This window comes from Furipterus horrens, unplaced genomic scaffold (genome assembly GCF_987537825.1).
Source record: "Furipterus horrens unplaced genomic scaffold, mFurHor1.1.pri manual_scaffold_4, whole genome shotgun sequence".
Lineage (NCBI taxonomy): Eukaryota > Metazoa > Chordata > Mammalia > Chiroptera > Furipteridae > Furipterus > Furipterus horrens.
The window spans coordinates 134,731,971-134,745,774 of NW_028327174.1; the positions used below are offsets into that span (position 1 = coordinate 134,731,971).

Sequence of the window (13,804 nt, forward strand, 5' to 3'; positions counted from 1 at the left end):
GGGATGACCTCCCACGGGTGCTCACAGGAGATGGTGCCACACATGCACAAAACTTCTTGCGCCAACATCCACAACATCAGACCCATTATGTCAGCCCCTTTGCTGTTGCCAGTGGTGGCAATGAACACATAGCCCAGATTAGAGTCTGTGGTACACGGAGCAATGGTAGACAGGTTGACATTAGGATAGCCCTGCTGAGAGGCTGGTGGTCAGCCTTGTAATCAGTAACCACCAGAAGTTTCGGCTCCCAGGAGGCTGCCGAAATCTGATTGGTGAAGATTCTAGGAGTGAAGCAGACAGCAATAGCAGTGGCTCCAGTGGCAGCAGCAAACTTCAGAACAGTTCACTGGCCAGTATTGCTGGACAATCTGACATTGACAGCAGTAGGGTTTTCAATGCAACAATGGCACATGCTGCCAGCAGAAGCTTCTCCCATGTGATGCCATCACTTGTCCTTCTATAGATGTACTGCTGCATTTGAAAGTCAAGGTTGGTGCCACCTAAGTGAATTTCTGCTGCAAGGAATTTGAGGACATCCTTCTCTTTTCATTTGCAGGACATCAAGGGCTCTGGACATTGTGAAAGCTTCCCTTTAGGTTACATGGGAAATGAGAACAAGGCTGAACAAGGCTGTGTGGTATAGGGGACCGGTCCTCGTGGCAATGGCACATGTAGCTCAGCCCTGGTTTGGAAAACCAAAAGGTGCAAGGCAGCACACAGGAGCCAGGCCTGAAGATCAGCTTTCCCATGGGAACCAGGCCTGCATTGTATCTAGACTGCTTAAAAGCTTGCTTTGTTAAAACTCCTTCACCCTGAGTTGGAAACAACAAATGTTTAATGTACAATTTTAAATACTTTTTGAGGACTTTTCTGAGCTGTGTCAAGGACAGGATATCGCTATCCTTTTCGCTCCCTTGTATGCATGACATTCTTTTCTGTAAGGAATAATTATCTAAAGCAACCTTGCCTTTAGCATAATGAGTTGTGGCTTTGTTTAAGGTAATCCACTCTGAAAGGAATAAAAGCCTGTCCAAGCAAGGGTCGGGACGCTCTCTCACCTAGAGAGTGATCGTTCAGTCCCTTTTCTCCACAGGATTCATAGAGTCCTTGTGAATTTATTTGCCCTCATCTGCAATGCCACGGGCACCCCTGGCCGGAGTCCATGACACTGAGGGCCTCTCTCTGGGCTGTGGAAGAGGGATGAGGGACAGTGATTTTTACAGGGTTCTCTTTGCCTGTCTTTCCCTGGCCATACCTAAGTGTTAAGCTTTGGTAATTGTTGGTCGATTGGTTTATTGCTTTCAATAATACCTTGAGGCATAAATTGCTCAATAAACCAATGAAATTCACTCTTTTGAAGGGATAGATCTGTAATTCAGTTATTGAGATTTGTTGTCGCCAGTTTCTTCCCAGCTACGCCTTTCCCAGGTTCTCTCATGCAAACTAGCCAGCCTACAGTTGAGCTTATATGTCCAGTAATTCTACTAATATCATACTAATTGCCCTTCACTACAACCTCCAGTTTTTCAGAGCACCCTTGGGCTTGAACTTCTCCACGTTCTGTATCAAAAGAAGTCAGATCCTTTAAGAAAAGAATAGGAGCTTCTTAGTTTATGGCCCGCTCTCTCCCTCCCAGCAACATCTCTGACATTATGCATATGGAGCTAGGAGTGGGAACAATGGCAAGCTTCTGAACAAGGCTTCCAGTTTGGGAGCTGAGTGCTCAGTGGTGCTGCTGGTGGTGAAAAGGACCTCTAGCTCTTTTTGGCTTGATTCTCCCAGCATGGAATCACTGCCTAAGCAGCCATTAGAAAGATGACTAGGTTCCAAATTCTTTGCAGCACAGCTCTCAGGGTAGAACCTCATTGGCGGCCAGGCAGAAGAGAAACCCCACTTCTCACGCTTGCCAGTAACTTAGCTTCAGTATCAGATGGGTAGTTGGAATGAGAAAATGACTTCATGTCCTTTCTGGGATGATAGCTTTCCAACTGGGAACTGAAGGACACAGGGACCTGTGTTCTTTGCTGCACCATTCTGGAGGGACGTTTCCATCTTGCTGAGTTGGGAGAAAGGATCGTGGTTCAAATTCCACGACTCACACTATGCTTATCAAAGTTTAATATCTTCTTGAATATGTCTTTAGTTGCTGTATATCCTTCAACCATATTGATTTTAATGGGTTGTTTTAAAATAACTTTCACTAATTTTGCTGGTGAGTCATGTTATGCTGAAGTCAGTTACATCCTCCTCTTTATTTCTTTCTGGAACATGTATTCTCTTTATTAAGATTTGTTAGAACTGTGCTATATTTTACATTTTAAGCTATCATATTTTCCATCTTCCCTAGACATCTGGGTTTTTTCTTGAGTTCATAATCCACTTCACTAATTTTCTCTCCAACTCTGATATTCTGAATAACAGTTCTAATTTTATTGACTGCAGTAGTCCCTCTGTATATCACGGTTCACTTATTGTGGCCTCCCCGTATCGCAGGATTTTAAAAAATATATTTATCGCGGATTTTTCGCTATGTCGCAGGATTTTGCGGTACTATACAGTAAATACTAAAATAAAAGTAATGTTCCTACTTTGCGGATTTCCACCTATCATGGGAGGCTCTAGAACGTAATACCCACGATAAGTGAGGAATCACCGTATATTTAAAATTTCCATCAGTACTATTTGTTCTTTTAGCCTTGGCTTGTGTGGCTCAGTCGACTGAGTGCCAGCCTGTGAACCAAAGGGTCGTTGGTTCAATTCCCAGTCAGAGCACATGCCTCGGTTGCAGGCCAAGTCCCCAGGGAGGGGTGTGGAAGAGGCAACCACACATTGATATTTCTCTCTTTCTCCTTCCCTTCCCCTCTCTAAAAATAAAAAAAATCTTTTAAAATTCTTCCTAGTATTTTAAGATAGTCTCGTTGTTCTATTTTTTTCTTGTGGCCTTGCCCCTAATCATTTATCAAACATGTAATTCATAGTATACATCCAATCCATTCTTAAATTCTAAGGAATTTTGATTGCTTACTAAGCTTGTTTGCTATTAATGATTGTTAAATTGTATGAAATGCTGTATTTTTAATCTTAATTCATGTTTGAATGAACTTTGAATTAGAATTTATTTTTTTGCAACTTATTATGAATTAATGGATATAGGCATTAAAAGCTGATGGCTGCTAATATCCAAGAGAAGAAACATTATCACCCTCCTAATGGAAGCACATACCACATAGTCTTGAAAATCTGTCTGGATTCAATTTATCAATTTAGAGGAAACAGAGGACCGAGGATTGTTAAACTACACTACGGGGATGTAGTTACAAGAATCTGGATTATATGAAACTCTCAAGGACAAACTAGGTTTCTTCATCAAATTAAGGAGACAAAGACAGGCAGAGAGAGAGAAAGAGACGAAAAAGAAGGAAAGAGTTGGCAAGAGAAGGAGAGTGAACATAAGATTAAAAATGTGTATCAACCACTTGCAAATGTGAACTTTAACTGGATCCTGATTCAAATAAACAATGTGTAAATAATGGTACTAAACATTTGAACTTCAAAATATTCACTGCATATTTGACGACATTAAGGAATTTTTATTTTGTGTGTGCTAATGGTTTTGTTGCTATATTAAAAATATTGAAATATTCATGGATTAAATTACGTGATACGAGAAACGCTTCACAATACATGGGAGAAGGGCAGGGGGTAGGAGTTTAGAAGAAAAGATTGGCTGAGATAATTTTTAAAGCTGGGTGATGGATAAGGGTTCATTACTGTTCTTCGTATTTTTTGTATATATTTGGAACTGGCTTTCCTATTACTGCCTTGTAATCTTGATTCTTATGGGGGTGGGGGGATTGTAAACTAAAGTGAGATCAAAAAAGCAGTTCAGGAATGCGTCACCACATTCCAATGTGTAGACCTTTAAAGCCTGAATAATCTATAAAGCTGAGGGCATAGTTTGAAAACACTGACAATTTCCTTTAATCTTCCCTAAATGAAATCATCAAATGCTTTTGTTTTTTATTCTGTATAAATGTACTCCCTAACAAAATACCTATGAAATCAAGCACATATCTTTTTTTAGTTGCCTAGTATAAATTCCAGGACATACTCAGGCTAATTAGCAAAACATTTTTAGGTCTCAAATGTAACCCTGCTATTCCAGCCTTCTCCACTCTTTTGGAAAACACTCTGCAGATGAACTCCTCTGGTTGTCTCATCCTCAAAATCATGAAAAACAATAAGCAGCTCAAAACACCAATAAAGATTTCTAAATTAATGAAAATATAAAAATCAGCAACTGGGCACTCTTCCAAGGGCCTAAGTCACTAAACTAGAACTTTCCCATTATGCCTATAATCCACTAGGGAAACTTCCAAATACTCAAAATTGATCATGGTGTTCACTTAATTTTGTAGCTAAAAAAAGGGAAGTGAGATACATTCCAGGAAGAAATGGTCAGCAAAGTCCTCAAGAATGAGGTATGATGAAAATTATATCAGCTGTGTATAAGGAGTGAATGATAGGTAACAAAACAGAAGTATAGTCCATTTGTGAAGTCTGGAAATGAAGCCATTTCAAAAGGCTACTGGATCAAGAAAAGTACCTCTCAAAGTTGGGGAGAATAGCAAGAAAAACACCCACATCTTTTTGCCTTGGCATTTTCAGACATCTAAAAATGAAGGAAAGTAGGTAAAGTATATCTTACAGGGTAGTGAAGACAACCATGCGTTACAGAGCCAGAGAACCCTGGGTTCACATCCACTAGGTCTTTTGTGGATCTCTATTGTGCAACCACAGGTGAAACCACTGCATTAGAGAATACAAGAGCCATAGTCACATGTAACCCCAACAGCTCCATATTAATGCTGGAGTCACTGGTTTATTCCATTGTTTATTGTTAGTTTATAATCTTGAAGGCAATCTCAAAGACACAACCACCAACTTCACAGACTCTTTAAACAGACCAAAGATATATCATTAAAGGACCCTGTAATAGACCATAGTGAAAAGAAAATGATTCTGAGGAAAAAACCCTCCCTGTGATAGAAAATATAAAACAATCCCATAACATTAATAAAATGTTAATTTTAAAAATATCTGAAATATCTGGCACACTACAATGTGTGTATGTAGTCTCTTAGATAGTTTAATTTTAAGACTCTGTGTTACCTGCTCAGCTCTTCTCAAGTTGTTGCAAACCCAGATATCATATGACTGTTCAAGTCATTAATGATCCTTTTATTTTTTTAAACAAAATAAAGATGGAACTCAAAAAGAACAACTCTTAATATTATCATCTTAATTTTTGCTTCATTACCAGAAGCAATGTGTTTAACAGCTGGATCTTTTTAAGTCATTTTTATTTTTGAAACAACTTTGATTATATTCATGTAGAAAAAAATGAAAAGACATAAAAATATTAAGAAAATTAAAATTACCCAGTATACTCCCAAAATAATATAAAAGATTTTATATCTCCCTAGTCTTTTTGTACATTTATGTAGAATTTTAAAACAAAATTGGTACTTTAAAATGCTTACATACCCTTTTCTCACTGAGCAATCAATTCAGTAGGACATTAAATATTATATAAACACATGATCTTCAAGTGACTGCTTCACAATCTAATTAGAGCTAAACCAGAATTTATCTCTAATTTTTGGATATTGTTTTGAATATTTGCTATTAAACCTGCCAGTATGTTAAACATCTTTCTTTATACATAATTCTTTGTATACATTTCTGATTTTTTAAAGATAAAAAGAGAAACCAGCACAAAGTGTGTAAACATTTTTAAGCCTTTTGATACATTTTACCAAAATGCTCTCCAGAAAGATTGTACCAATTTACAGTGACACCAATAAACAGTCTGAGTCCCACTGTGTCTTCATGTTCCTTGGCAACGCAGGAAACTGAATATTATCTCCCCCCCTTTATTGTTATGAATTTAATGGGGGAAGGGTGAGTGGTGTCTTCTTGTCTTTTTTCTAAATCGTAGGAATTTTTCCATATTTCCTGGTCATTTGTTTTCCCTCTGTTTTTTGAAGCAGTTCATGTCTTTCAGAAGGCATCTTTCACATTGGCATGATCTTGTCTTATCACATGTTCTTCCTTAGCAGGTAGGGCATGAAAGCTTTCCACATTTCAGATTAAGCAGGAATTCCCCAAATGACTAGAATTAGAATGCCTTCTCGCCTTCTGGGCAGCCACGCTATTTTAATGTCTTGGTAATAAAACAGAGAACTGGGCCATATTCTGAGAAGGAAAAATAGGCACAGATTACAATCAACCAGGCACTTACTGATTTTTATGCGTGATTTTATTGTACTTGGAATGCTGTTAAAAACTGCATTTTGATTTTAGAGTGCAGATTCATGATATATATATATATATATATATATATATATATACCCTTTATAAACTCTCCAGAATATCCTCATGTTCACCAAAGTAAAAATCACTAAAAAGATGTGGGACTTTCCGCATAGCTCCTAGCCAATTCCTTACTCACCTTTCCCGTAAAATGAGGTTCATAATGCTTATTGTAGAGGACTGTTCTGGTGCTCACTTATATCCATCCCCTTTATATATGCATAGGACACATCTTAATACACAACCCCCCCGCCTGGATTTTTTTTTTTTTTTTTAATTTTGGTTTTTCAATTACAGTTGTCCCCTTTTCCCCTAATTTCTCTCCCCCACCCAACCCACCCCCTCTCCCGCAATCATATCCCTCCCCGTTGTCCATGTCCATGAGTCTTTTATATGAGTTCTTTGACTAATCCCTTCCCTTACTTATCCCCCTTCTCTCCCCCCCCCCCCTATTGACTGCTATTCTGCTCTTTGTTCTATTTAGTTCCTTTGTTTGTGTTGTTCTTTAGTTTCCTGTATTAGGTGATATCATATGGTATTTTTCTTTCTTTGCCTGGCTTATTTCACTAAGCATAATTCTCTCTAGTTCCATCCATGTTGTTGCAAATGGCAGATTTTTGTTTATGCAAGCTACATTTCCCACCTGATCCCAATAAAGAAAAAAATCATTGAAATTTTAATACGTTACTATCTCCAAACAGAATAGGACCTTCTTCATGACAGCAAGTCTTACGTATCTTGGCAAACCACAACTTGACATATAGTGGGTACTCACTGTTTCTGAAATGAATTAGTGAGTGAATGAATCATATACATTTCAGTGCTGAGAATTGAAAAATTCCACTGCAGAAAAATTCGGAATGACTGTAAGGTTTTCCCTAATACTACAGAATGAAAGCCAGGAATCTCAATTTTGTCTAGAGCAGCAATTCTTCATCGTCTCTCTTTAGGTCACATATTCCTTTGAGAATCTGATGAAGGCAATACATACCCTCTTTAAAAAAAATTATACAGAGAAACTACACAATTTATACACACTTTCAGAAGCTTCACAGAAGGAGAGGAGAACACCAATTTCTAACATCCAGCATTTTTACTTAAAAATGGAGCTAAAATAATAAATATATTGTTTGAAAAATTATCTTTTAAGTTCAAGAGACCATGGTCAAATGGGATCTTGCAGGTGACATTAACCACAGCAGTACCAAAAGTATGAGTCACATTTCGTAGAAATTGTAGTATGTTTATTTAAACAAGCTCCAGTTGTGCTGCTCTATTACATTATATTCATTATACTCAGAAGAATGTAACGATTTCTAAATTGGTATTCCCCGGTTCTTAGTATTTTCCATTACCCTTTTCTTCATAGTGATAATAAGGGCTTTCTGTATTTCAACTATGATGAAATACTTCATGGGGGAAAGGGGTTATCATTTATTTATTAAAGGACGTTTATCTCCTAGGTATACAGGCTAAAACCAACTGGTGTTTCTTGGTCCTCATGGACTTAAAAGTCTAGCCGGAAAGATTTATTACAAATCAGCATATTCCTGATTTTGCCAGTCCTAAAGGCACTTTAGTTACAGTGGTGTGCGGGACCCTGCTCATATCAGATTACAAGAACCAACTACATGTATCCTGTCCCAGCTTATCAATGGCTTCATATTGGTAGCTTGAAATCACCTGTGCTGGAGCATTTACACTACATGAGTCGGCAAACGCTATATATATAAATCATGACACCTCCACGCCTAGCGTTTGTCAGTCATTTACTACCATATTGTGTCCTCATCACACTAAAACTGTGACTCTCGTTCTAGGCTTCCTTGATGGTACTTGGAGCAGGAAGGGTTTATATGAACCTTTCAAATCCTCTCTCAACTACAGCCATAAGACATAAGAGTAAAGGTGTGTCTTAGGAGACCTCAGGATGTAGAGACTACCCTCTTTGGATATTAGGTGAATGCAATATCTGATTAATTTGAGGCAACTCTGTATCAAATATGGTTAATTAAGAGTCACAAAATGTCCAAATAAAAATCATGCATCTCTGAGCTTGGCAGTCAGTTTCAATTCCAGGGTAGGGTAAAAGTAACTTTACAGTTATGAGCAGTCAAAACACAGTTTATTTTTTGTATTGTTAATTATTATTCTATTATTTTCCATACAAACAGCTGTAAACCAACTTTTGCCCCACCCTTTATATTATGGGAATACTAGCATTGAAAAGTTACCAATCTACAACCTGTCAATGTTTATCATTAATTACCATCTTAGTTTGATGCAACATTAGAATAAGTAGATATTCCTTGGCACCACTTGGTCACTGCTATGTCAGTTTTAGCTTTAAAGGCTGCAACCACTTTGCAAGAAACCGCCAAAGAAAAACAGTTTGTTTGACAACATAGGCCACATGCAGAGCAAGCACTATTCATCTTCAGAAGTAAGACTCAGAGATAGGGACTTCCGACCAAGATGGAAGCGTAGTTGGGACACGCTGTATCTCCCTCCAGAACTAGAATGAATACAACTATCTCAAAACTAGAAACAACCAGAAGTTCCAGAAAATCAAACGGCATGGAAGTCCAGCAAACAAAGATATTAAGAAGAAATACTCATACAGACAGGTAGGAGGGGCGGAGCCAGGGTGGAGAGGACGTGGTGTGGTGGCAGCAGCAGCCGCAGGTCAGCAGAAAGCGCAGTCACACGTTTTAAAAAGTCAGGAGGGACACCTGGGGAGCGTTCCCAGCTCCTCACCAGACCTCACAGCTCACGGTCCCAGCACCGGGAAAAATCAAGCCTCATTGCTTCTCACTGTGCAGGCCAGTGGGGGTTAGGGTGGAGGCAGAAACTGCGGGTCTCACAGCAGAGTCTGCTTGTTTAAAGGGCCCCCACAGTCCTATAACGTTCGCAGGCCCACCTACTCTGGAAACGATGGCCAGGGCAGCAGCTAGAAGGACGCCAGTCCAGTGTGGAAGTCGGAGAGGTGCCAGGAAAAGGGGTGAGTGCTGGGCAGGTGGCATTGTTCCCTCTCGGACCCCTCCCCCACAAACAGTGCCACAACGTGGTGAAATAGGTCGCCCTGTACTGATGAATACCTAAGGCTCCGCCCCTTACAACGTAATACGAGTGACAGCTCTGCCTGGGACGTGGAGGCAAACAAACACAGGAGCCTGTCAGAATGAGGAGACAGAGAAGTATGGCCCAAAAGGGGAAACGGATCAAGGTTCCAGTGGGAGAACTAAGCGATGAGGAGATAGCCAACCTCACAGATGAGGAGACAGACAACCTAACAGACGTAGAATTCAAAACACTGGTGATAAAGATGTTCACAGGCTTGACAGATACGCTTGAGTATGGCAAACCCATAAGAGAAGAAGTGAAGGCTATGCTAAGTGAAACGAAGGAAAATCCACACAAAACCAATGGCGAGGGGAAGGAAACTGGGGTTCAGATCAATGATCTGGAACATAAGGAAGAAAAAAACAGTCAACCAGTGCAGAATGAAGAAGAGTTGAAAAAAATGAGGAAAAATTCCCAAATTTTGTGAAGGAGATGGACATACAGGTCTGGGAAGCACGGAGGGTCCTGGGCGAGATGGATCCAGAGGGGACCACACCAGGACGCATCATGACTGAGATGCCAAAGGTGAAAGATAAAGACAGAGTACTGGGGGCAGCAAGAGAGAGGGAGAGAGTTGCCTACAGGGTAGTGCCTATAGGACTATCAGCTGATTTCTCAAAGGACACTTTGCAGGCAGGAAGGGACTGGCAAGAAGTATTCAATGTGATGAAAAGTAACCTACAACCAAGATTACTCTATCCAGCAGAGCTATCATTTGGAATGGAAGGGCAGATGAAGTGCTACTCAGACAAGGTGAAGCTAAAGGAGCTCATCATCACCTAGCCTTTATTATATGAAATGTCAAAGGGACTTACTTAAGAAAAAGAAGATCAAAACTATGAACACTAAAATGACAAACTCACAACTATGAACAACGGAATCTAAAAAATAAAAAGAAAATCCAACTAAGCAAACCAGAATAGGAACAGAATCATAGGTATGGGGATCATTTGGAGGGTTATCAAATGGGAGGGGGGAGGGGGAGAGATGCGGAAATGGTGCAGTGATTAAGAAGCATAATTGGCTGGTACAAAATAGACAGCGGGAAGTTAAGAATACTACAGGAAAGGGTGAAGCCAAAGAACTTATACCCACGACCCACGGACATGAACTAAGGGGGTAGGATTGCTGGAGGGAAGGGGGGTCCTGGGCAGAGAGGAGGAAAGGGGAAAGAGATTGGAACTACTGTAACAATATCATCAATAAAATATACTTAAAAACAAATTTATTTATTAAATTAAAAAAAAAAAAAGACTCAGGGATACACTAAAGAGCAAAACATTGTCAAGAATCTGGTGGGTTAGATAATAAACTCTTCCTACCTCAACTTTCAATGGTCTTACATTACCAGTTAGATGTCACTACACAATTTCACAAATGGTTCGTCGGCAGCCGTCCATCTCGAGAGACGATGGTGTAGCTTCTTAAGAGTCTATCTGCACCGCCGAGAATGGCTGTGCAGTCCGACTCGGGAGTGACACGGTATCTGTCTCCTCCCGTGTTGAATCGACATCTTACGATGACGCTGGAGTGTCCTCTCCAGTGAAGCTGAAGCTACAAAGCCTGGGCAGGGTGATATGGAGGGTCTGCTGTTGCCCATGCAGCAGACCCCCCCCCTCTTCGCAGCTGAAGGGTCCAAGGGAAAGACGGAGTCAATACAGCTTGGCTTCAGGTGCGCCGCAGGAGTTGCCGGTGTTGACTACAACGTCAAACCGCCTTAGGGACTCCGGCTCCGGATTTTCTGTCGGGGTTTACTCCCTTAGCCTTTCCCCTGAAGAGGTATGCCGCAAGGCAGTGGAGGTTTTTTGGAGTCAGAGTTCACAAATGGTTACTATTGTAGTAAATGGAATGAAAATATCTAGGCTAATATAAAATCATGAGGAGATGGACCAAAGGTGAAATGCAAATAAGAGAAAAGGCAGCGGAGGATCAATGGAAGTCTCTGCTTGCGGATGGCTCAGGATACTTACCTTCAGGTTATGCAGGGTTTCTGACCATTCCATGGACCCTATCTGAGGTATGGTAGTAAGGAGTAAACTTTTGGCTTTATTGGCATTTTCTTTCAGGGTCTTTAAAACACGGTCCACTGAAACCTAGAGAAACAACAGCACAGGCTGTTACCAGCAAGTAAAAATCTCACTGCTTTTTATTGAACATATCCCTATGTTCCTACCTGATCTGTAGTCAGTTTACCTCAGTTTTAATTCCCTAGGCCCGGGTTCTGCATTTATCAAGATGGTCTTGGTCCCAGGGGGAGAGGTCTTGGAGAAACCCAATGAGACCTGTAAAAAGCCTCATTTTCAATATGATGTCTGAGCAACTTTCTCAGATGATTAATGTGTTAAGTGTGTCTAGAAAGCGGTGTCTGTTCTCCCCAGATCCAGAGAATGGATTCCAGTCATAAAACTAGTGCTACGTTGGATAGCCAACCAGTTAGAAAATAAACATTTCTTTCTTTAAGTATATTTTATTGATTATGCTATTACAGTTGTCCCAATTTCCCCCTTTGCCCTGCACCCCCAGCCTTAGTTCATGTCCATGGGTCATGCATTTAAGTTATTTGGCTTCTTCATTTCCTATACTATTCTCAATGTCCCCGTCCATTTTGATCCTACTAATTACGCTTCTTCTTAATTCCTGCACCATTTCCCCATTTCCCCCCCTTCCTCCTCCCAACTGATAACATTCCAAATGATTTCTGTTATCTATGATTCTGTTCTTGTTCTGGTTGTTTGCTTACTACGTTTTTTTTTTTTTTTTAGCTTCACTTGTTGATAGTTGTGATTTTATTGCCTTTTTAATGCTCACGGTTTTTATCTTTTTCTTGAATAAATCCCTTTAATATTTTATGTAATAATGGCTTGGTGATAATGAACTCCCATTCTAAATGATAGCTTTGCTGGATAGAGTAATCCTGGTTGTAATTCCTTGCTTTTTATCACAGTGAATACTTCTTGCCAGTCCCTTCTTGCCGTGAAGTTTCTTTGAAGAAATCAACTGATGGTCTTATAGGCACCCCTTTGTAGGTAACTCTGCTTTTCTCTTGCTGCTTTTGAGATTCTCTCTTTATCTTTAACCTTTGGCATTTTAATTTTATGTGTTGGTGTGGTCCTCTTTTGGTCTAGTTTGTTTTGGACTCTCTGTGCTTCCTGGACTTGTAAGTCTATTTCCTTAGTCAAACTAAGGAAGCTTTTTTTCATTATTTTTTCAAGTAAGTTTTCAATTTCTTGCTCTTCCTCTTCACTGTCTGGCATCTCTATGATTCGGATGTTGGTACATTTGGAGATGGCCCAGAGGTTCCTAAGCCTCTCCTCATTTTTTAAAATTGTTTCTTCTTCTGTTTATTTAAATCCTGACTTCCTTTCCTTCTCTGTTGAGTTTCCTGTCGATTATTCTTTATTTCATTTAGTGTAACCTTCATTTCTTCCTTTATTTTTGGCCATAATCGAGGAGTTCTCTGAGCATCCTCACCTTATAGGTTGGCTATCTCCATTTTGCTTAGCTCCTTTTACGGCGTTTTGTTCTGTCCTTTGATTTGGGCCTTATTTCTTTGTCCCCTCAGTTTGGCAGCCTCCCTGTGTTTCCTTCTGTGTATCAGGTAGAGCTGCTTTTACTCCTTGTCTTAGTAGTACGGCCTATGTAGAAAAGGCACCTGTAAATTGCGTGGGGCGGAACCTTAGGTCATTGCCAAGACGGGGCCACCCACTTCACTGCTTCGCAGCTGTGGGGCAAAGGGGTTAGGGAGGGGCAATGCCACAGCCTGGTGGTTTGCCTGGCACTGGCCCTGTTTCCACTCACGTTACCCCATTCACGTGTGTGACTGGTGCCCTTCCAGCTGCTGCCCTGGTGGTGAATCCTGGAGTGGGTGGGTTTGTGTACATTTTAAGACCGTGCTGGCCCATTAAGTGGCAAAAATCCAGCAGTTTCTTCTGCTGCCCCAACTCCCACTGGTTTTTACAGCCAGAGGTATTGGAGGCCTATCTTCACAGTGCTGGAACCCTAGGATGTGTGGTCTGGCCTGGGACTGGGACCACTCACTCCTAAGGTACCCCTCCTGCCCATTCCGATGACGCTGACGCCACCCGCCGCAGCCACCTTTCCATGCCACATGGCTTCTCTGCCCGTCTCCACGACTCCTCCCCTCCTCCCCTTCTGGATGATTGTGTCTTTTTAAAATCCTTAGTTGTCAGACTTCCATACAAGCTCCATTTTCTGACTGTTTGGGGTGTTATTAGTTTGAGATCTGGCTATAATTCTTTCTATGGTTGCACGAGGAGGCAAAGTGTATCTCCCTATCCCTCTCTCT

General features: G+C 40.6%; 1 protein-coding gene across 2 annotated transcripts in view; it reads right to left on the reverse strand.

Annotated features, from left to right (window-relative positions):
• Positions 1-4,831: 4,831 nt before the first annotated feature.
• The window catches only part of MTAP (methylthioadenosine phosphorylase), a 49,017-nt gene continuing 40,044 nt past the window's right edge, over positions 4,832-13,804 (reverse strand). The window contains exons 7-9 of one of the 2 annotated variants that reach the window (XR_016510540.1): positions 11,469-11,591; positions 7,151-7,346; positions 4,832-6,258 (exon numbers count right to left, since the gene is read on the reverse strand). Coding sequence is in view for 1 of the 2 variants with exons in the window: in XM_090274057.1 (XP_090130183.1) it covers positions 6,220-6,258; positions 11,469-11,591 (162 nt within the window). In the remaining variant the exon portion in view is untranslated. The remainder of the gene's footprint in view (positions 6,259-7,150; positions 7,347-11,468; positions 11,592-13,804) is intronic. The other variant, XM_090274057.1, reaches the window with a different exon arrangement.